Source organism: Phascolarctos cinereus, unplaced genomic scaffold (assembly GCF_003287225.1).
Source record: "Phascolarctos cinereus isolate Bilbo 61053 unplaced genomic scaffold, phaCin_HiC Scaffold_1;HRSCAF=81, whole genome shotgun sequence".
Classification (NCBI taxonomy): Eukaryota; Metazoa; Chordata; class Mammalia; order Diprotodontia; family Phascolarctidae; genus Phascolarctos; species Phascolarctos cinereus.
Window position 1 is genome coordinate 38,737,906 of NW_027555514.1, and position 24,033 is coordinate 38,761,938.

The following is a 24,033-nucleotide window of genomic DNA, read 5'->3' on the forward strand; positions in this document are numbered from 1 at the left end:
TGATGGCCTAATAGAGCTACTTAGGATGCTGCAGATCTTTGCCAGCATGTGTCCCTTGGATAAGGAAATGGCAAACCACTCCATTATCTTTGCCAAGAAAACCCCAAATGGGGTCACAAAGAATCAGACACAACTGAAAAAACTGAATAAAAATCCTTTGGGGCAATTAATAGTGTTAAATGGGGACCATGATGCCTCAAATTTGTATAGCCCTCTAAGTGCATTCATAGTATCTCATTTTGATCCTCACTGCAACCCTAACCTCTGTCTGCCTCATTTCCTCATCTGTGTAATAGGGATGATAATAATAGCACCTACCTCCCAGGTTGTTGTGAGGATAAATTCCGATGTCCATAAAGAACTTTGGAAACCTTAAGGCATTTTAGAAATGCTATCATCATCATCATTATCATCATCACCATCACCACTCTATTTTACGTTTGAGAAGACTGAGGGTCAAAGAGATGAAAGGATTTGTCCCAGGTCACCTGGCTAAGTGAGAAAGCTAGGACTTGTGCCTTTTTCACCACACCCAATTACCACCAAAGCAGTGTTGTTGTGGCTTCTTAAAAAAATGCCTTATTAATGTTTTATATCTTTACATAGAAAGAATTTTCCACTTGCCCCCAGGCTGACTCCTTCCTTGAGACAAAGAAAACAGTAGAGCTGAAACATCCGATAACAAACTGTTGTCTAATGATATTCTGCAGTGATCACAGAAATGGAGGTTTTTTTTAATATATTTTAATTTCCCCCAATTACATGTGAAAATAATTTTTAACATTTGTTGTGGGTTTTTTTTAAAGTTTTGAGTTCCAAATTCTATTCTTCCCTCCCTTCCCTCCCACCTCCCTGAAACAGTAAGTAATCTGCTATAGATTATGTACAATCATGCCAAATGTAAGAACTGAGGTTTTGAATTAAAAGTGTCATTAATTCTCGGGAGCACCACAATTCCCATTTTATTGTAGCTCTGTAATATTTCCAAAGTGTCTTCCTTACACTGGCTCTGGGAGATAGGGTAAGTAGGACCTGCTCCATTTGACTGATGTCTAGAGAGTTTAAATGCCCACCCAGAGTCGCTGCCCAGTAAGGGTGGGGGGAGGACTGTAAGCCCTGATCTCTCTTCTTCCTCCTCTCTGCCGTTTAAAGCTCCAGGTGGTCTACGTGTGAATCAACTGTCCTAAATCCTCCGGAAAGCTCTCTTGAATCCTGTGTGTGCCCTTGATAACCTTTCAAAGCAGGGTTTGGCAGTGGAACCTCTCAAGGCAAAGCCTTCTTAATCCCACTGTGGCTTGCTAGCCTCAAGTGATCAGTTGTACAAGTTCAAAAATATCTGGGTAAGAGGCCAACGACTTGGAGAAGGGGCCAGTTTTGCAGCTGGGTGAGTGTTTTTTTTAAATAGAAACAGTTAGCCTTCTAGGCAGACACAGTTTATAGTGATTCAAATAAAAAACTATTTTATTGCTGTTCACATCAAGAAAAGATTTATTGGCCTCAACTCTCCCAACTTGGAGTGAATGGAGAGCTGCAAATTGCAATTTGTAAAGAGCCCTGCCTTCGAAAGCATGCTCCTAAAATGAACAGCAATTAGCTCCACTGTTACTCTATTAAGATTAATGGCTACATGAATTTTTTTGTGTTGATTACGTGAAATACATACTTCACTGAGTTTCCCTTCATGTTCTCAAATTAGCAGGTTTATTTTTTTAATAGATGCTTGAGTGTTGATTTTTTGATCACAAAACATTTTATAAGTACCTACTATGTGCAAAGCGCTGCATTCCTAGATGACCGGTCATATCTGTGCCACTCACAGATAATCTGTGTGCCTCCTCCGTTCCAGGCACTGTGCTAAGTGCTGGGGATGGGCGAGTAAAGGATGATCATTTGGATATGATTACTGTTAGAATTAGTCACAGCCTGGAGAAGGGAACTGGTTTGAGCTAATTGGAATTGGTTATTCTGTTATTGTGCTCTGATGGGTTTGTGACTTCCATGATGTGAGGATTCCCTCCAACTAAAAGGTCACAAGCCATCCTTGCCTCCCCATCCTGCGAGGCTATTGTCCCTGGCTTCTCGTAAATCACCCTCCACTCAGTGTTCTGGGGGCTTAGCTTGGACTCTTCCTGAGATGCAAGGATAGCAGTGAGCCGTCCATCATTTATCCCTCACTCTTATCTCTCTGTGAACTTCCCGTGTTCTTTTTTCTCATGCATTTCTTCAATGACTTCAATGACAGCCCTGCTCCTGATTAATTTTTTGCATGTTGTGTGTTGCAGTGTGTTCCCATCAGCCATGTGGTCTTACTTGGCCCCAGAGACTATAATATTCTATGTCTTGCTGTCATTTAGCATCCCCAGAAGAATATTGGTGATGAAGAGATGAGTCTGTGTTTCGGAGAGAAGCTTGGAGTCACTGAAGTTTAAATCTGGGCGTAGACACTTATTAGCTAAGTCACCTTGGACAACTCACATAACCTCCTTCTGCCTCAGTTTCCTCCCTTGTAAAATTGGGATAATAATAACACTCTACTACTCAGAGTTGTTGTGAAGATTAGATGACTTAACTGTAATAAGAATCTAAGATGATGAAATCTGACAGATTTGTCAAAGTGACACAGATACTAAGGAAGGGAAAGGAACAGACATTTATTAAGCACCTACTGTGTGCCAGGCACAGTGCTAAATGCTTTAGAAAATAATATTTGATCCTCACAACACCCATGGGGAGTAGGTAATATTATGATCCCCATTTTACAGCTGAAGAAACTGAGTTAGAAAAAAGGTGAAGTCATCAAAACTCCCTGGTACTGGCTAAGAAATAGAGTGAAAATCAGTGGATTAGGTTAGGTACCCAAGACAAGTAGTCAATGACTATAGTAATCTACTGTTTGATGAAGCCAAAGACTCCAGCTTCTTGAATAATAGGTCACTATTTAACAAAAACTGCTGGGAAAACTGGAAAATAGTATGGTAGAAACTAGGCATAGACCAACAGGTTACACACTATATCAAGATAAAGTCAAAATGGGTATAGAATTTACATATAAAGACTGATACTATGAGCAAACTAGGAGAGCAAGGAATAGTTTATCTGTCAGATTTATGGAGAAGGGAATAATTTATGACCAAACAAGAGATAGAGAACATTATATAGTGCAAAATAGAGGATTTTGATTACATTAAACTGAAAAGATTTTTCACAAATAAAGCCAATGCACCCGAGATTAGGAGGAAAGCAGAAAACTGGGGAAGAATTTTTACAACCAGTTTCTCTCATAAAGGCCTCATTTCTAAGTACATAAGGAACTGAGTCAAATTTATAAGAATACAAGTCATTACCCAATTGATAAATGGTCAAAGGATATGAACAGTCAGTTTTCAGATGAAGAAATTAAAGCTATCTATAGTCATATGAAAAAATGCTGTAAATCACTATTGATTAGAGAAATGCAAATCAAAACAACTCTGTCTCAGCACATCACACCTATCAACTTGGCTAACATGACAGAACAGGAAAATGATAGATGCTAGAGATGTTGGGGAAAATTGAACACTAATACATTGTTGGTGGAGTTGTGAGCTGATCCAATTTGGAACTATGCCCAAAAAGGGCTATAAAACTGTGACCCAGCAATACCACTTCTAGGTCTGTATCCCAAAGAGATCATAAAAATGGAAAAGTAGTCATATGCACAAAAAAATTTATAGCAGGTCTTTTTGTGGTGGCAAAGAATTGGAAATTGAGAGGATGCCCATCAACTGGGGAATGGCTGAACAAGTTGTGGTATATGACTGTCATGGAATATTATTGTGCTATAAGAAATGATGAGCAGGCAGACTTCAGAAAAACCTGAGAAGACTTGCATGAACTGATGCTGGCTGAAGTGGGCAGAACCAGGAGAACATTGTACATAGTAACAGCCACACTGTGCGATGACTACCTTTAATAAACTTAGCTCTTCTCAGCAATGCAAGGATCTAAGACAACTACAAAAGACTTACCCACCTCCAGAAAAAGAACTATGGAGTCAAAATGCCAATCAAAGCATATTATTTGCTCTGTCTTCTTTCTTGTTCTTTTTTGTGGTTCCTCCTGCTGGTTCTAATTCTTCTTTACAACGTGACTAATGTGAAAATAGGTTTAATAAAAATGTATGTGTAGAGCCTATATCATATTGCATGATATCTTGGGGTGGGGGGAGGAGAGAGAGGGGGAGAAAATTTAGAACTCAAAATCTTATGGAAGTGAATGTTGAAAACTAAAATTAAATTAATAAAATACTTTTTAAAAAACCAGAAAAAGGTAAAGTGACTTGCCCAGGGTCACACAGATAGTGAGTGTCTGAGGCGGGAGTTAGACTCCTGTGCCACAGTGGATGACCACAGGTTGTCTGGCTCTATTGTTGTGTGCAAGCTCCTTATTTAGATTTGACCTCCTGTGAATTTCCACCTTCAAAGTTTTGGAGATTTAGAGCCAGGAGGGACCTTGGAGGTCACTTAATATAACTCTCTCACTTTACAGATGAGTAAATTGAGGCAGAGAGATTAAATGAGCTCCCTGATGTCATATGACTAGGAACAGTCCAAGGTGGGATTTGAAACTAGGTCCTCCTGGCTTTCCATCCAGTGTCCTAGGCATTTTGCTATTTCTATAAATTCTAGGTAGTATCTATTCTCAGCAGTGTATAGCTTAGTGAATATGCTAAAAGTGGATTGTCCCACTCCCATTTCAGTATAAAATCCTTTTAAAATATGGCTGTGAAGACAAAGAATGGAAGTATTTTAAGACCTTTAAGAACTAAATCCCCCTATAGATTTTTGTTTGATTTTGTGACAATCTGTTCTCTTTATTGAATTGGCAAATGCACATTCATTTAATTAATTAAAATAATTATTTTAGGACAGATCCATAATCACTGTGGTCATTAGACACACTTTATGGGGATTAAAAAGCCTGGATAGTGGCTCGTTACTAGTTCTATTCTAGTGACTGAAAAAAACCCAACAAAGGCATTTTTCTGTATCAGCAGTAAGCAGGTGCTTCGTTTAAAGGGTGCCAGCAGCCTCAGACTCTCCTGCTTCCATGTGTGTGCTCTCCACGTGTTCAGAACCAGCAAGAACTGATATAAGCTGTTCAAAAAGAGAATTAACCTCTTGAAGTCAAGCAGAACTGGTATGAACAGGTTGAAACTGGTCACAACGAGTTTTGGAGGGGTTGAAGTTGGTTTTCAAGCTGGTTGAAATTGGCAGCTACCTGTTGGAACCAACCAGAACCAGCTTGTCTATTCCAGCCCTGTTGGAAATGGTTATAAACAAGTCAAAACTAGCTGGACCAGTCTGAGCTGGTCAGAACCGATCAAAATTGTCTTAAACTGGTTTGAACCAGTTAGAAACAGCCTAATTTAGAATGTTTTTTTTTTCCCTGCAACGTTGTTTTTGTTTTTTATTATGACATATTGTGTCCCTTTACAGGGTTGTATTTCCAGTGCTCAGCCCTGAGCAGGTTATTTCTTTGGAGACGCTGCCAGCAACCTGAGGAGCTAAGACCAGGTAAATGATGATACATCATCTGGGTTTCTTATGGTTGTGCGTTAACTAAGAACACAGATTTACCCATAATTCTTAATCATTTGGACTAGTGCATAAAGATAGACTTTTACAGTTATCCCTTCCACATCACGTGGAAGTTCTGATGCATCGCAGGTCGGCATAAAAATAAAATGGGAATTTTGGGGGAATTTTGTGGAAGCTGCAGATGACATGCATCCGAGGCCAGAAGATTACACAGAAAAAGTTTGGTAACTCAAAATGCATAAAATATATGTACAGTACTGTATGACACCAACATATTTTATTCTTTAGTACCATAATAATTCATACTTCCTCTCTGGCATGAAGGAAGGGCCAAAAAATTTTAAGTGGATTTTCCAGATCACTGGAGTGCTGTGCCCCCAACCCCCATAATGTGGAAGGAATAATTGTAATTTAAATAAAAAATAGTGGCTTATCCCTAACTACTGTCAAAATAATTTAGAGGAAGTTTTAAAGAAATATGTATTCCAGTGTTAGCGCAGTGCCTGGCACATAGTAGGCATTTAATAAATGTTGATTGATTATATGCTTCCTTCCTCACTAAACTTTTGGCTATGTTAATATATGTTATGTGTTCTGAGACCACACCTTTAAACTTTTCTTAAGAAAAACTTCCAGTATAGGGCTTTTCCTCTCCTCCTTGAGGGCTATAGAATAATTTGAAGGTGCTGCCATTACAGGTTTGTTTTTTGGTTTTTTTAAGCCATCCTTTAATCTCCTCACTTTCTGGTTGATTGCTATTCAGTTCATGCTGTCTAACTCTTGAGAGGAGACGTTTTTTGGCCCTTTCATTTCCTTGACTGAGCCCTGTCCCCAGGGCAAAAGCAGAAAGACGAACATATATCCCATATAGGACTCCCCCTGGTTGGTGTAAAACATTGTGATCAGTCAGGAGTTTGGTTGATTTTTCTCCCTCTCCTTAGCCAGCTCATACTGGCCTTTGAAGCCCAGAGCTAAGTGGATGAAAAGAGGTTAATTTCAATCACATATTAAGGATCATCCACAAATCTCTATCAAAGATACTTGGCTGTCTCCTTGCATTCCTGCTTCTGATGTTTTTTTTCCTTAAAAAGCCTGTTTTTTCCTTTATGAACATATTCTTTTTTCTCCCTTAATTTAATACTTTTTTTCCCCAATTACATGTTGACTTAATTTTTTTTAACATTTGGTGGTGGTTTTTTTTTTTAATAAGTTTTGAGTTCCAAATTCTATCCTTCCCTCCCTACTCCCAGAGACGGTAAGCAATCAGATATAGGTTATACATATGCAGTCGTGTGAAACATTTCCATATTAGTATGAACATATTCTTTTAAAAAGAACACATTCATGCAGAACTCAAATATGCTGTGATTTTGTCACATATATTAGGGGGACAAGACAGGGTAGGTCGAATTTAATCCTGGGATTTAAGAAGATGTTTTGACTTGAACGGACTGATGCTGAGTGAAGTGAGCAGAACCAGGGGAATGCTGTGCATAGTAACAGCCACGTTGTGCAATGACTAACTTTGATAGACTTAGCCCTTCTCAGCAATGCAAGGATCTAAGACAACTCCAAAAGACTCATGATGGAAAATGCTATCCACATCCAGAGAAAGAACTATGGAATTTGAATGCAGATCGAAGCATGCTGTTTGCTATTTTTTTTTCTGTTTTCTTTTGTTTCCTTTTTCTTGTGGTAACTCCTAATTCTAATTCTTCGTTACAACATGACTAATATGAAAATATGTTTAATAGGAATGTATATGTATAGCCTATATCAGATTGTGTGCCATCTTGGGGAGGGAGGGGAGGAGGTAGCAGGAGAAAAATTTAAAACTCAGAAGCTTATGGAAGTGATTGTTGATAAATCAAAATAAATTAATAAAATTTTTTGAACAAAGAAGATGCTTTGTAAATTTCAGGATGCCACTGGTTAGGATGGGGCTGGTGAGATAGCCATGGTCATTTCTTTGCTTTTCTTATGTTTTTGCTTTAGGCTTTTCAGAATTGGTGTGAAGTACTGAGCCCACGTTAGGAATATGTTCCTGTTTTTCCTCCTCATCGTAACTTGTGTCCAAGCACAGTCTGTGAACCAGGATGCTGGTAATGACACATTAGGGTTTTTTTCTCTCTCTTTGACCTTATTGTGAAAAGTGATTGAACCACAAGAGTTTCTGGTTTGGGGAAAGGGGTTGTCAATTTCATTTTATCTGTTTTTAATATTAGCAGTCTAACTGCCACAGCTGGTATCTAATCATTATCCTTTTGGAAGGAATGCCATGATGAAAGCCATCTTTTTGCCTCAGAAAAGACCCCAATGGGGCCTTCTAGAAGCTTGTATGAAAGTTCTCTGTCAGCATTAGGTCATTATTCTGACCTGTCATGGTTGGAAACACTTTTTATCTCTGGAGTTTGTTTTGACTAAATGCCCAGCAACTGTCCTGTTTTAACTGGGGCCGTGTTGGAGGGGATTGATTTTATTCTGCCTGCTTCCCTATTGTATTGTCTCCCGAAGCCCATCAGTTGTACCTGTGGTCCAAAGCAGAGTCCAGGAAATGGCCCCTGTTGGGGAGTGTGGCCATCCAGGCATGCAAACTGTTAGTATTCATTCTCCTTTATTGATGGCTTCCCTCTGGTCGTGGTTGTCAAATAAATCTCAAATCCATTGAAGTTAAGTTTAGAGGGTGTGATAAGTAACATTTTTGGCAAGGAATTAAATGTTTTAGACAGTATGCTGTTATCAGAATGCTATAAAGAGAGAGAGATGATGCATGAGACACTGATGCTGGGTTTACAGCCGTTGGGGGGGAGGGACAGAAGAGAAGGATTGAGATGTTGTTTTTCTTTTTTCATGAGAATTCTTAAAATAACCATTTCCTAAGATCATTGTCTTTAGAGCTGGGAGGGACCTTAGAGATTGTCTCACATAAGTCCTGTACCCTGTCTACTCTGCCTCATTGCATACTAAGAAAAAGCTTTTTTTAAAAAAATTTTTTAAAAACTGGCTAGAAAGTGAACCTGGGCTATGGCGGTTGTTGTTGTCTGACGCTTTGTGACCCCATTTGGGGTTTTCTTGGTAAAGATATTGGAGTGGTTTGCCATTTCCTTCTCCAGGTCATTTGGCAGATGAGGAAACTGAGGCAAACAGGGTTAAGTGACTTGCCCAGGGTCATACAGCTAGTGAGTGTATGAAGCCAGATTTGAACTCAGGTCTTCCTGATTCTAGGCCCAGCACTCTATGTCTTGTGCCACCCAGCTGCCCTTCTCAGCTTACTGGTGGCTGCTTAATGCTAACTACTGGGGGGGGGAAGAGATGGGGAGAAAATGCATATGGAACCCAAACCTAATATTTGTCTGTACCAGAGGTGTAGACTTATAGTGTGGTCTTCACCAAGTTAAAATATAATTGAGAAATATTTCACAAAATACACAAAAATATAATATTTTATATTATAATATCATATATATCACATAATAATATGATATTAATAGATAATGTTTAGTGTATTATTTTCTAAGGTAATGCGCCACCTGCAGAGATGTTTATGTGCCTTTTTTGTGGCTCCCGTTTCTAATTGACACCCCTGTTCTGTTCCGTCAAAGAGACTGAATAACTTGTCCATGGTCAGACGGCTTCTGAGTGTCAAGGGCATGTTTTGACCTTGGGTCTCCCTGACTCTAATTGCAGTATTCTAACTACAGAACAACCTGGCTGCCTCAGCTTTTTATTCTCTTTGAAACTCGAGGTATATTGGTTCTTTTTTTTCTGGTGATGTTTATGTATCAAAGGGAAAATGATGCAATGGAAGAAAAAAATGGATTAAGCATTGGGAAGGCTGAGTTCAAATCCTGATTCTGTCATTTAGTTGTGTCAGGTCACAATGTGTCTGAGCCTTAGGTTCCTCATCTGTAAGATAAGGGGACCCCGGCTGAATGAACTCTGTTCCAGTTTTAACTATTTATTTCTGAAGAATAAATAAATGAATGTTAATTTTTACTTACATAGACATTACCGGCATGTAAACATTCATTTTAGCATAATGTAAGCAAGCTATAAGTGTTATATAAAAAAAAATTGTTGAAGGTATACCATCTGCTGAGGACTTTTAAGTCACTCCCCTTCACCAATTTGAAAACTCAGAGTTGCTAAGCAACAGACTTGTTCCATTAACCATTCAAAAACTGTTGTATTATCATGTAATATCTGTTTAAATTTTTATATTTTTAACATTCATTTTTTAAAATGTTTGAGTTCCAGATTCTCTCCCTCCCTCCCCGTGCCTTGAGAAAGCAAGCAATTTGATGTAGATTAGACATATGTCATGCAAAACAGCAATATCTGTTTAAAAGTAGATAGAAATGAAAGACTACATTCTAGGCTTTATAATTCATTTTAAAGAAAAGGTCCAACCAATATGAAACTTCATCAGCATCCTTGCCTAGGTATCATTAATGAAATTCAGATTGTCCTGTCCAAGATAAAAATGATCAGGGATGCTATTAAGAAAGAAAGAAATTCCCCACCAAAACTTTAACACATTTGCACCATCTAAGTATATCCGTTTTTATTAATTTATGACCAAAAACATATAGCTCAGTACAAATGAGATGACTGAAAGATTCAACATACAATGAAAAATTAAAATTCACTTTTATGTAGCAGGGTTACAGAGTGTTTTTTTCCACAACAACCCCATGAGACAGAGCGTAATTCATATTTCAGGCTTGGACAAATTAAATGACTTGCATATGGTCATGCAACTAGGAGGTATGAAGGCCAGAATTTAAACCTAGGACCCCTGGCTCCAAGCTTGGCCTTCTTTCTTTTGCAACAAACTGGCCCTTGATGCCTCTGTTTTCCTTTGTAGAAGGAGTAGTTAATTTCAAGGCATTCATTTCACTTCCTTGGCAGTGTCTGAAAAAGAAGTCTAGAGAAAAGGAAATTTTTATCTTTGTGCGTTTTGATGGTCTTAATATAATGGCAAATTGTTGGTTTAACGAGGCAAAGTCATTTTCTCATTTCTTTTTCTGCAGAGCCTGAGTTTGCTGATGTTGTGTTCCTGGTAGATAGCTCTGATCACCTGGGGAGTAAGTCCTTCCCCTTTGTGAGAACCTTCTTAAGCAAGATAATCAACAGTTTGCCCATTGAAGCCAGTAAGTTCCGTATTGCCCTTGCCCAGTACAGCAATGATCTACACCAGGAGTTCCTGCTGAGCCCCTTCATGGCCAAGAGCACCATATTGAACCACCTCAGGAGGAACTTCACCTATGTTGGGGGGTCTTTGCGAATAGGCAATGCTCTTGAGAAAGTCCACAAGACCTACTTCTCTGGGCCAGCGAGTGGAAGAGACAAGAACCAGTTTCCCCAGATTCTGGTAGTCTTGGCTTCAGCCCACTCTGAGGATGATGTGGAAGAACCAGCCAAGGCTCTGCAGAGAGACGGAGTGAAAATCATCTCGTTGGGGATGCAGAATGCTTCGGAAGGAAACTTAAAAGCCATGGCCACATCTCAATTTCATTACAACCTTAGAACAGTGAGAGATGTGGGCATATTTTCGACAAATATGACCAGCATCATTAAGGAGGTGGTAAAGTACAAGGGACAAGCAGATGATGCTGATGTGGAAGGTAAGATGGCTCCCCCTCCTTCCCCTTCCCTCTCCCTCCCTCCCTTTCTATCATTATACTATAGCTAGCATTTATAGATTGTTTTAATAATATTTGCAAGGCACTGTACATATGTGATCTCAGATTCTCGCAACAATTCTGTGAAGTAGATAATACTATTACCCTTATTTTACAGGTGAAGAAACTGAGACCGAGGTAGGTTGTAACTTGCCCAAGATCACTTGGCTAGTAAGTTTCTGAGGTGGAATTTGAACTCATGTCTTCATACCTCTGTGTCAAGTACTCATATCCATGGTACCTCTTAGCTGTAAGCTCCTTGACGGCAGTGATGGAATCATAATCAAATGCTCATGAAAGTTCAAGAGGGGGACCAGTTGAAATACTGTGTATATTTCTCTCCGATTTCATAAAAATAAGGTGTTGGGTTGGTTTTCAGAATGCTTTGGTGCATGTGTTTTAGACAGTCAAGGTCTAAATGATCTTACACCAAGTGAATGATAATATCCCATTAAGCACTCATGATGTGAGGGAGACCTTACATCAGCTCCTGATTTTTCTAGGCGGTCTGGATGATCTGCTTTGTGCACTTTCAGAGGAAAGCTCATTATAGACGTAGGTTTGGAGAGGACCTTCGAGAGCATCCAGCCCAATCCCCTCCTTTTACAGAGGAGGAAACCGAGGCTGGATTGGTAAAATGCCTTGCTCATGGTCTTATGGGTAGTAAGTGGCAGAGCTGATATTCAAACCCAGGTGTTTTGATTCCAAATTGAGCTTTCTTTTCAATGGATTCTCCCTATAAGATAAGCATAGTATAGTGAAAAAAGTGCAGTGGCTTTGATCTTGGAAGACCCAAATTCAAATCTTGCTGCCGACATTTACTAATTTTTTGGCAAAGCATTTAATTTTTCTGGGCCTCAGTTTTCATGTCAATGAAGGGGTTGAAACAGATAGCCTCAAAGGTCCCCTTTCGCTCTTGATCAGTGCTATGTCACCTCCCTAATGTTCAGAATTATGATGCACTTAATGTGGTGTTGTCTAATTTTAATATTATCTTAAGTGAAATATAATTATTCAAGTACTCAGAAAACCTAGATCTCATTGAAGTCCTGTTCCTTCCAGTGATACAGATGTCAGCCCACCCAGACCTACTTATCCAGTGTAACTCTTGGCCACATCCTCCATTAAATTCTCCTCCCAGGAGGTGCACCCAACGTGGTGGGTTCCTTCCTCTTCAACACAGTGAGAATATTAATGGAATGTGAGGAATAGCCATTGGTTCCCTATCAGTTGTCCCTCAATCTTGACATATAACTAGCTCATCTTACTTTTCTTCAAGGATACCCTTTTTGAGTAATTAAGATGGCAAATGTCACCAAAAACCCATGCATTTCAGAAGCACATATTTGTGGGCCACCTGCTACTCCGATTACTCTTGATCCCCCCTTAGCATTAGTATGGATCTAAGAGTTGATTATATTTCTAAGCACTTTATAAATAAGTGCATGGGGAGAGAGGGAAGGGATAAACTCATTGCTCAAAATGGATATCTTCTGAGGAGATAAAAATCCTGGTGTTGTTCATTACTTCTGAGTAAATCCACTTGAATTAAAGCACCATTGATCATTTCTTGGTGATGCTAATGGGTGCTTTTATGATGACAATCCCTCTAAAAAGCTAGTCAGCGTTCAGTAATATTATTTTAAGAGAGAAGGAAAAGAAATCTAAGTTTTAACGTTACGGGGTTTAGTTTTTAACCCTGTTTACTCTCTTTTCAATTCTCTCCATTAGCCATGTTTGTTTGAGGCCTTTTCTGTAAAACAAAGACATACAACCAAGCAATGACAGGTTTTAATGCAAAACGATAGGATAACTTCACGTGAATGATCTGCTCTTTCTTTTCTTCCACCCAAGTTTGCCATGGCACTTCTGTGGCTGACGTCGTATTCCTCCTGGACGAGTCTGCCAATGGCACCCAGGAAAACTTGGAGCATCTGAAAGGATTCCTAGAAGAGAGTGTGTCCTCTTTTGATGTGAAAGAGAACTGTATGAGGATTGGCCTGGTGACATACAGCAATGAGACGAAGGTGATACGTTCCCTGGGCACTGGAATCAACAAGTCAGAGATTCTGCAAGAGATACAGGACCTGTCTCCCAGGGCTGGGCGAGCCTACGCTGGAGCCGCCATCACAACGATCAGGAAGGAGGTCTTCAGTGTCCACAGAGGCAGCCGGAAGATGCAGGGGGTCCCCCAGATAGCCATTCTGGTCACTCATAGACCATCAGAAGATAATGTCTCTGTAGCTGCGCTTGACCTGCGGCGCGAGGGCGTGACTGTGTTCACCGTGGGCCTGGAAGGCTCTGATTACACCCAGTTAGGGCAGATATCATCTCACCCTCCAGAGAAGTATATTTCCAAGCTGAAAACATTTTCAGACCTGGCAGCCCATAATCAGACTTTTCATAAGAAACTCAGGAGTGAAATACAGCACAAGGTATCCATCCTGTCAGAACGGACTGAACACCTCAAAGCTGGTAATTACATTTTCCTCATCCTGATTTCAGTCATCCTATAAATTGCGGGGCTTATTTTCACTTGTCTGAGATAATGTAAAAACTACTTGAGGGGAAAGTGTAACAGATAGGTAAGGTGGAAGAAGTGAAGAGAAGCAGCAGGAGGAAAAAAAGAAACATTTATTAGGTGTCTACTGTGTGCCAGGCACCGTGGTAAGGTCTTTACAATTATTATCTCATTTGATCTTCACAATGACTTTGGGAGAGAGGTGCTTTTATTATCCCTATTTTGCAGATGAAGAAACTGAGGCAGACAGATTTAAATGACTTGCCTGGGGTCACTCAGCTAGGAAGTATCTGAGAGTGGATTTGAACTTGGGTTTTCTTGACTCCAGATCTAGTTTTCCAATCCAGCTTCACCTAGATTGAGCAGAATTCCATTTCTTTTTTTTTCAATAAAAGTGTAAATGTATACTCCAGTCTCCAGAAGGATACAGACTGTTCCAGAGTACCTTCCTTCATTATCCATTCTGACCATTCTTTCCTTTTTTTCTTCTCTTTCTCATCTTTCTCCTCTACCTCTCCAGTCTCCCCTATTTTTCTCTTCTGTTATTCTTCTCCTTCCTTTTTTTTTTTCTTTCCCCATCTCCAACTGCTAATTAATAGGCTAGTTGGGGAATCTGGTTTTATTTGGAAGAGTGAAACCAGCTTGATGGAAAGTACCAATATAGTTACCTTTTTACCCTATTGGTTTGTTTGTCAAAGAAGTTTACATGGTTATTTCAGAAGATTAAAAAGTACCTCATGAACATAGCAGGTATGACATAAATATTTGGGGATAGGTGAGAGGGCAGGAATCACTCCACCAACATCTTGTGGGTTTATAGATCCCTATAATTGGGAAAGCATGATCTCTACGTAGACACCAGCATGCGTATATTAATGCAGCCACAGTTTCCACTTAATTCAATATGCTGACAAGTTATTCAACATTCATTTTTTTTTTGGTATTTCTTTTTTATTTTTCCCCAGTTAGATGTAAAAACAATTTTTAACATTTGTTTTTAAAACTTTGAGTTCCAAATTCTCTTCCCGACTCTCTCCCCACCCCTCATTGAGAATGCAAGCAATTTAATATAGGTTATAATTCAACATTCATTTAATCAACGAAGATGAATTTGAACAGTGAACAAGCCAGTATTAAGTTCCTGCTCTGAGGAGGCACTGTCCTAGGTACTGGGCATATGAAAACAAACATGACTTAGTCCTTGCATTCGAATAATTTATCTTCTGTAGGGGAAAGCACCATCTCAAGTAATAGTATATACAGAATCAATGCAAGGTAACCTTATGGCAACTAGGGGCATCAGGAAAAGCATCATGGATAAGGTGACCCTTGAACTGAGCTTTGAAGAAAGGTAGAGGTTCTAAGAAGTGGAGGGGAGGAATTGTATTACACCAATGGGGAACAGCCCATGAAATGTCATGGATGTGGGAGATTAGATGTATGTAAAGAAAGCTGTGGAGCTCAGTGGAAAGCACTGTAAAGATGTGGTCCCTGACCTTATGGAGCATATAGTCAAAGTGAGAGAGATGAAACATGTGAACAAACATAATAATAATAATAGCAATAACCAACACTTATCTAGTTCTTTAATATTTGCAAAGTGCTTTAAATATATTATCCCATTCAGTCCTCATGTCAAGCCCTGTGAGGTAGGTGCTATTATTATCAACCTCATTTTACAGGTAAAGAAATTGAGGCTGAGTCAGGTTAAGTGATTTTTCCAAAGTTCCATAACTAGTAAGTATCTGAGGTTGGAATCAAATGTAGGTCTTTCTTCCTGATGCCAAGACTGGTCCCCTATTACACCGAGCTATCTCTCTAATACGAGCTATGACGTGAAAAATACAGTGAGGAGAGGTACACAGTGTTAGGATAGTTCAGACAAGGGAGAAAACTAGGGGAGATCTTGGAAGGTTTCATGGAAGATGTGGAGTTTTGCAATGACCCTTGAAGGATCCTTCAAGTAGTAATTAGATGATGGGGAACTGGGTAGAGGAGAGATGGGGAAAGGGGAAAGGTGATTCTAATGAAGAGAAGAGAGTAAGCAAAGGTACAGAGGTAGGAAACAAGAGGGCGTTTTTGGCAAGGTATTCCACTTTGCTCAAAGCATAGAATTGGAGATAGGAAGTAGTGAAAGGTAAGATCAGAGAAGTAGGTTGACACCAAGTCATGGAAAACCTTTCATTTGCTGGGTAATGGGAAACCATCAAAGGTAGTTGACTGGATCAGACAAGAAGAGGGTAACATGATCAAAGCTATGCTATAAAAAGTTAGGAAGGTTTTAAATAAAGTGTTCAAGTTTACTAGGAAGAAAAACTGTGTCTCCCTAATGAGCATTTTAAAAAGCAGTTACAAAAATGTTTTGATTGAGTCTTACATAACTTTTGAAAGTCTATGCATCTTTTCCAATTCTAATACATTTCCAAGTTTGCCTAGTTGGTAAATCATGGCCATGAGATATCCAAGAGGTTCTGTAGTAACAGGATGATTTGCTTTGACTGGACCAAGAAGTCTAAGGAACTCATTTTTAAACTTTGATATTGTAAAGCATTTCCTTAAAGCCCTCAAAATGTTATTTTCCATTTTTCTGCCTTAGAAAGGCTCATCTCTCTCTCCTCCCCACCAATCTCTACCTTTTTCTTTTTCACATTTGCATGAATGTGAATTAATGTTCATTTGTATTCCATTTCAGGTTGTGTGGAAACTGAAGAAGCTGACATCTATCTACTCATTGATGGCTCAGGCAGTATCCAGCCAACAGACTTCCAGGAAATGAAAACGTTTTTGTCAGAAGTGATAGGAATGCTCAATATAGCACCCTATAAAGTCAGAGTTGGAGCTGTTCAGTATTCAGACAGGTGGGAAATGGAGTTTGAGATTAACAAATACTCGAACAAAAATGATTTGGGGAAGGCTATTGACAACATCCGGCAGATGGGCGGCAACACCAGAACGGGTGCCGCCCTGAATTTCACTCTTGGGCTTCTACAAAAAGCAAAGAGACAGCGAGGGAACAAGGTGCCATGTCACCTGATTGTCCTGACAGATGGGTTGTCAGATGACAGTGTCAAGGAGCCCTCCAAGAGACTGCAGGACGAACACATCAGTGTGTTTGCCATTGGCATCAAGGAGGCAAATCGAACCCAGTTGCTAGAAATTGCCGGGTCAGAAAAGAGAGTTTACTACGTATATAACTTTGATTCTTTGAAAGACGTGAAATATCAAGTTGTTCAAGGAATCTGTTCTGAAGAAGGTAAGAGAAACCTTATTTTTCCTGGAAGTATTTTACATTGAATTTTCTTTGGGAGGAGGAGGACAGTATTTGTATTTATATGTATTTCTTAATGTGTCAATCTATCAACAAACATTTATTAAGTGCTAACAGTGTTCCAGTCGCTGTATTGACAATGTAGGAATTTTCAACCTTTATAGATAGGTATATTCCCAGGAACAAATTAAATTTAAAAAGCAGGTATTGCTCAGATTTATGTCTGAAGAGTAGGAATTCTGTTTTAAATGGCATATGTGGGAAAACTTCCCAATGTTGACTTAATTCCACACATTCCTACCTGTAGATAGAGTTCTGCAAAAGCAATATTTTGAAAGAATGCCAAATATGGAGGAACACTTTGCCCTTGTTGTAACTAATTCTCCTACACATTTTCACAGGGTCATAGATCTAGAATTTGAACAGATCATGGGGGCCCTTATTTTGTTGTGGCTGTCCATCCTTCATTCTCAAAGAAGACCAAGGCATCATGAGGGTGAATTTTACAAAGAAGGGATCAGAAGCCCGGGGAGGTTTAAGTGACTTGCCCAAAGGCACACTGATAGTATTCATCAGAGGTGAAATTTGAACAGGGACCTCTGACTCCAAAGCCAGTACATTTCCTGTTAGATCATACTGCCTCCTAAAAGTAATATGGTTTCATCATATACTTATAGGAAACTACGTGGAAAATGTTCCTACCTCCATGACTTGTGATGTTTTGTTTGCTTGGTATTTGACTAATCATCAGACATGCGAATTTAAACTTGAAGTCATTGGGTTTATGTGTTTTTGTTTTAAAATTTTTGTTGCCTTGAATAAAGATCCTTATTCTTGTCTTACGCAGCTTGTAAAAATATGAAAGCTGATATCATGTTTCTGGTGGATAGTTCTGGGAGCATAGGACTCGAAAACTTTGCTAAAATGAAAACATTTATGAAGAACCTGGTGAGCAAGTCTCAGATTGGAGCAGACCAAGTACAAGTTGGTGTCGTCCAGTTCAGCCATGAGAACAAGGAAGAGTTTCAACTCAATAGGCATAGGACGCAACGTGAAATTGCTGACGCGATAGATAGAATGGCTCACATAGGTGACAGGACCCTGACAGGAAGCGCCCTGAGTTTCGTCTCTGACTACTTCCATCCCTCCAAGGGGGGACGTCCCAATGTCAGAAAGTTTCTCATCCTCATCACAGATGGGGAGGCACAGGACCTGGTCAGGGACCCAGCTGTGGCTCTTCGGCAAGATGGTGTCATTATCTACTCTGTGGGAGTGTATGGCTCCAATGAAACCCAGCTAGTGGAAATCAGTGGGAGGCCTGATATGGTTTTTTATGTGGAGAATTTTGACATTCTGAAGCACATAGAAGATGACCTCATTTTTGGCATATGTAGCCCCCGTGAAGGTAAGCAGTTTGCCCTAGCCCTTGAGCTAATCTCTTACGGGTCAAATCTCATGTAGCACATTCCAAGGTCATATCCTATATACTGTCCAGATGCTGGCTAATATCTACTTCAAATTTTACCAAGAACTCCATTATCTCATTGGATTCTCATGACAACTCTATGAGCTAGGAACTGCAAGTATTATCATCCTTACTTTACAGATGAGGGAGATCAAGGCTAAAATTAATTGTGTCTTGCCCCTTATCACACAGTCAGTAAACAAGCAAAGCATTCATTAAGTGACGACTGTGTACCAAACACTATGCAAGATGCTGGTGATACCAAGACAAAACAGGCATGCCCTTAAGTAGCTTACATTTGCTTGAGGGAACATGTACATATGTAAATAAAACTGCTAGATAGTTTGGTGTGGGGAGAAGCCCTAGGAATTTGAGGAGATCAGGAAAGGCTTTAGGATGTTAAACTGAGCTCTGAAGGTACATACAGACTCTAAGAAGCAGAGGTTAGGAGGGAGTGCACTCCAGGCTTGGGGTGGGGAGGGAAGCGCAGTCTGTGCAAAGACGTGGTGGTGGGAGATGGAATGTGGAATGTTATATGTTAGGGACAGTAGATAGGCCAGTCTGACTGGACCTTCTAATGTGTGGAGTAGAATGAGGTATAAGAAGTCAGAGATGAAATTTCAACCCAGTTCTCTCCTGATTCTAGGATTCTTTATATTAAATCTTCTTATCATTTAGTTACATTAAATAATGCTTGAAGTAAGGAGCCCCATAATTCTCTGGACCTCAGAAATAATTTTTTTATTTTTGTCTGAATAGTAGTTTATGTATGTGGGAAATGTAGCCCATTGTTAAATGGCCAGTAATTTCTAAACTGCCTAAAGCTCTTTTCCATTGCTTGTTTTTGTTTTGTTTTTTTTTTCTGGAGGGGGAGGGGGGGGGTATCAACGTATGATTTCATTGGTATAATGAACTCCCAGTGAGGAAACTCCCTGGACCAATATAGATGAGCCCCTGCACTCCATTTGATAATACTGTGGAGTTACCAGGGACGCTGAGAGAGTAAGTGACTTGCCCAGGGTTCCACAGCCGGTAAGTGTTAGAGGCAGGACTGAACCAGGTCTTTTTCATTCCGAGGTCAACAGGCCTCTGTCCACTCCACCTTATCGTCTCCATTTTGTGGCCATAATTATCACGAATTAGGATGATCAATCCTATATATTTTAAAGAATCTGAGTAACACGGCTCTTTTTCTAAATGTTTTTCTTTTTGCAGTTTGCTCTAACAATGTCTTTCCCAAATGAAAATACTATGAAAACTGTGAGGAATTATATAAATGTTGGGCAGAATAATAATAGTGGCTAATACTTACTTAGGCTTTTGAGGTTTGCAAAATGCTTTATTCATAGTATGTCATTTGAGCCTAGCAACTAAACCCGTGAAGTAGGTGTATGGTTATCCCCGCTTTACAAATGAGGAAACTGAGGCCAGCAAAGGTAAAAGACTTGTAACAAGGTAAACAACAAAGGTAAATGACTCGTTTGAGGGCCTGAAGCTAGTAAGTGTCGGAGTAGAGGCTTGGACCTACGTCATCCTAACTCTGAGACCAGTGCTATTTCCAGTATGCCGTCTTGCCTTGTTGTGTCTGGAGATCTTATTATTGCTATCACTTATTTAGAGTGTACCAGTGTAGGCCTCTGTATAAACTATCTGGTTCCCCCAACTAGAAACAATACAAACTCTTAGGGAGGCCTTGAAACTGACCCATCAACTTTCGGGCCAGCCTGAATCATTCTAATCCCTTAGTATAGGAGACCTGAGTCAAAGCGTACCCAACCATCATGTACTTATTGGTGCAGGCACTTTGGTAATGGGTTATCTGTCAGGCTTGTAGTATATTGAGCAAGGGCCTAGCACTAGCAAGGAAGTTGGGCCCTTTCTGAGGACACTGAATTGTCTTGAAGTTCTTTTGGGTGAGTTAATTACATTTTGGAATATTCTATTCCAGGGTTACCACTTAATGACCCACAAACCCTTAGGGGTTTGTGACAATTATCCGAAGTGTTTGTATTAAAAACTTTTGAATGGTCCCTTAAGCAGTAAATAATTGCCTAAATGTGTTATGAGTATTAAATTACCTTGGAGGTTCACAATGCATTTTTTGGCTGTTGTTGTTGAAAGAGAGTCATGGAACAAAGAGCACTGGGTCTCATGCCTCTATACTCTGAGACCCTCAAATGAATTCTGCTGATGGATTAAGTCTTGTTAGGTCTTTGCTGTTCTACTTTTCCATGGAGATGATCCAGTTACAGAAAAGTTGATGGGAGCCCCATGCTAGTGGACAAGTGAGAAATGGGTCCATTTCTATGATGGAAAAAAAGAAAAACTTTTCCATAAAATCAGATGGAGAGAAAATGTAGGCTTGGTAAGCCAGTCGCAATGGAAATGTGGAAAAAATGTCCCCAAGTTTGTTTTTATCTGGCTATTCTCTCCAAGGTTTATCATAAAAGTAAAATCTCAGGTTGACCGTAGTTAGAAAAGAAAAAAAAAGACACACCAAGCCAAAGCTGAGTAAATGAAAGCATATGTAAAAAGAACTGTTTATACATGGAAAATTCCAATGAATTTTTGACTTAATAAAGCCAAAAATCCACCAGCAGTGTTATTGCTGGTATTTCTATGGTCTTTTCCCAATGGACTTAATGAGTCTCTGCCCTGAAAAGATGCCTAATGAAGAGAATTTCTGTGTACTAGTAGCACGGCCTATCTCCATTGTCCAAAGGGGTCCATAATTAGGCCCACTGCTTGAATCTCAGGTTCTAGAAAAAAGTAAGCAAAAATGAAATGAAGAAAAGAACCACCAGGCAGCACATAATAGATAAAAGCATCTACCTAGATAAATCATTTATTATGAACTTATTATGTTCCAGGGTCTTGTGCTAAGCCCTGGCCACACATATAAAAACAATCAAGACATTCCCTGCCCTCACAGAGCTTACATTTTAGAGGAGGAAGAAAACACATAAAGGGAAGCTGGAAAGAGGAGGGTGAGATGAGACTTTAGAAAGTAATAATAATAATAATAATAATAGCTAACCTTTATATAGTGCTTACTATGTGCCAGGCCTTGTGCTAAGTGCACTACAACTATCATCCCATTTGATCCTCACATCTGCCTTGGGAGGTAGGTGCTATTATTATCATCTCCATTTTATAGATGGGGAAACTGAGGCAGAGTTTAAGTGACTTGCCTAGGGTCCCACAGCTAGTAAGTGTTCGAGGCTGGATTTGAACTGGGTCTTCCTGAGGGGCCAGAGCTCTGTCTGTTGTACCTCTAGCTGTCCCTGTAGCCAGCTGGCTGGGTTGTCCCGATGAGGCAAAAGGCTCACCTGGCAGAGCTATTGGGAAGCCAGGAGAAGGACCTAGTTTCCAGTGGGGTGGAGATCGAGACACCATGGTGGGGGAGACTGCCAAGCTGATTTACATCATTTTGCCTTCTCATTTCTCTTTCAGAGTGCAAACAGATAGAAGTTTTAGATGTAGTATTCATCATTGACAGCTCTGGCAGCATCGACCACATGGAATATAACATCATGAAGGAATTCATGATCAAGCTGGTGAAAAAAGCTGATGTTGGCAAGAATCGAGTTCGGTTTGGAGCCCTGAAGTACTCCGATGACCCCGAGATGCTTTTTTATCTTGATGAACTTGACACAAAGTCCGAGGTCATTTCCGTTCTCCAGAATGATTACCCCAAGGGAGGAAACACATACACGGCCAAAGCCCTGGCCTTCTCAGACCACATGTTCACTGAGGCCCGGGGCAGCCGCATTCTCAAAAGAGTCCCCCAGGTTCTCATCGTGATCACAGATGGGGAATCCCATGATGCAAACCAACTCAATGCCACAGCCAAGGCATTAAGGGACAAAGGCATCCTCATCCTGGCGGTGGGGATCGCAGGAGCCAATACTGAAGAGCTTTTGGCGATGGCAGGGTCCGAAGACAAGTATTTCTTCGTGGAGACCTTTGGGGGCCTGAAGGGCATATTCTCAAATGTGTCAGACAGTATCTGTGGCCCTTCAAAAGTAGGTAAGGTGGTACTGTCTAGTTTCTGTTATCAAGTATAGGATTGGTCAGGAAAAAAAAAGAAGAAAGCCCAGGAGAGAGGATCACAGTGGACAGGAAGTTCTACCTTTTATCTAGGGAAGATAGAGAAATCCGCAAAAATGTTGGCTCCTCTTGCTTACCTGCTTCTTTGTTTAAATGATTTTATTCTCTCCCCCCACCTTGCCCAAGTACACACTCACTTTACTCTCCCCATTGGAAAAAGAAATGTGAAAAATGAAACCCCTGCAATAACTATACAGTCGATCTAAACAGATTGCTGTATTATGTCCAACACTGTACATCTCATTCTCTTTCTCTCTCTCTCTCTCTCTCTCTCTCTCTCTCTCTCTCTCTCTCTCTCTCTCTCTCTCTCTCTCTCTCTCCCCCCCCCTCTCTGTTTTGTGGTTTGTTTTTTTTTTTGGTGAGGCATTGGCAAGGCACTGAATGTGTGGTCAACCAAAACCCGTAGGTCTTTTCCAAATAGACCACTGTTAAAGCAGGAGTCGCCTACACTGTGTCGTGAAGCTGACGCTTTTTTTAAACCTTTCTGTGTATTCTACCACTGTTTTGTGAATTTTTTAAGTTTAATCTGCATAAATATTTTCTTCATCAATTGAAGTCCAGACCATTAAAAAAAAATAAATCAAGCCCTGATTTTTACCATTTGCAGATTTCTGAGATGCAAACACTCACAATGAAAATTTAGCAGTCGGTTCAGGAGCCTGTTTGAATTGGCTCATCATAACAGATATCATGGGGTGGGGTGCCTCACCTTCTTGTTCCTAATGACATAAGGTGCTTAAGGTTGGTGTCTTTTTTTCTCCTTTGTTGGGTTTGGGACACAAGGAAATAATTTTTGTGTTAAAGGGTGTGTGTGTGTGTGTGTGTGTGTGTGTGTGTGTGTGTGTGTGTGAGAGAGAGAGAGAGAGAGAGAGAGAGAGAGAGAGAGAGAGAGAGAGAGAGAGAAGGAAGGAAAGACAAAAGGAGGAAGAGAGAGAGAGAAGGAAGGAGAGAGACAAAAGGAGGAAGAGAGAGAGAGAGAAGGAAGGAGATAAAAACAAAAGGAGGAAGAGAGAGAGAGACAGAGAGAGAGAGAAGGAAGCAGATAAAGATAAAAGGAGGGAGAGAGACAGAGAGAGAGAGAGAGAAGGAAGGAGATAAAAACAAAAGGAGGAAGAGAGACAGAGAGAGAGAGAGGAGAGATGAGAAGAGAAAATAGGTATAGATTGGTGTTTTTCTTATCTAGCATTAGATGTCAATATCCTTCATTCATCTTTTTAAAAAATGGGATATATAGGCTAGATTCTTTTCACATATTTAAAGGAAATTTGCTCCTCTGTAGATTTTCACATAAGGATAATAAATAACTACCCCCTCCCCTGAAAAATGTTCCAATTTGTGCTTTTCAGCCTACTGCAGATGAAATTACATTTTAATTTTGGAAGTCGTCTTTTATCAGGCAAAGAGTT

The 24,033-nt window shown here is 40.0% G+C and overlaps 1 protein-coding gene across 1 annotated transcript in view; it reads left to right on the forward strand.

Moving 5' to 3' along the window:
- The window catches only part of LOC110209067 (collagen alpha-6(VI) chain), a 138,943-nt gene that overhangs the window by 19,642 nt on the left and 95,268 nt on the right, over positions 1–24,033 (forward strand). The window contains exons 2-8 of the mRNA XM_020987257.2: positions 5,478–5,555; positions 7,575–7,681; positions 10,613–11,206; positions 13,118–13,738; positions 16,477–17,037; positions 17,900–18,457; positions 21,971–22,546. Of these exons, the coding sequence (XP_020842916.1) occupies positions 7,618–7,681; positions 10,613–11,206; positions 13,118–13,738; positions 16,477–17,037; positions 17,900–18,457; positions 21,971–22,546 (2,974 nt within the window). The 5' untranslated portion in view covers positions 5,478–5,555; positions 7,575–7,617. The remainder of the gene's footprint in view (positions 1–5,477; positions 5,556–7,574; positions 7,682–10,612; positions 11,207–13,117; positions 13,739–16,476; positions 17,038–17,899; positions 18,458–21,970; positions 22,547–24,033) is intronic.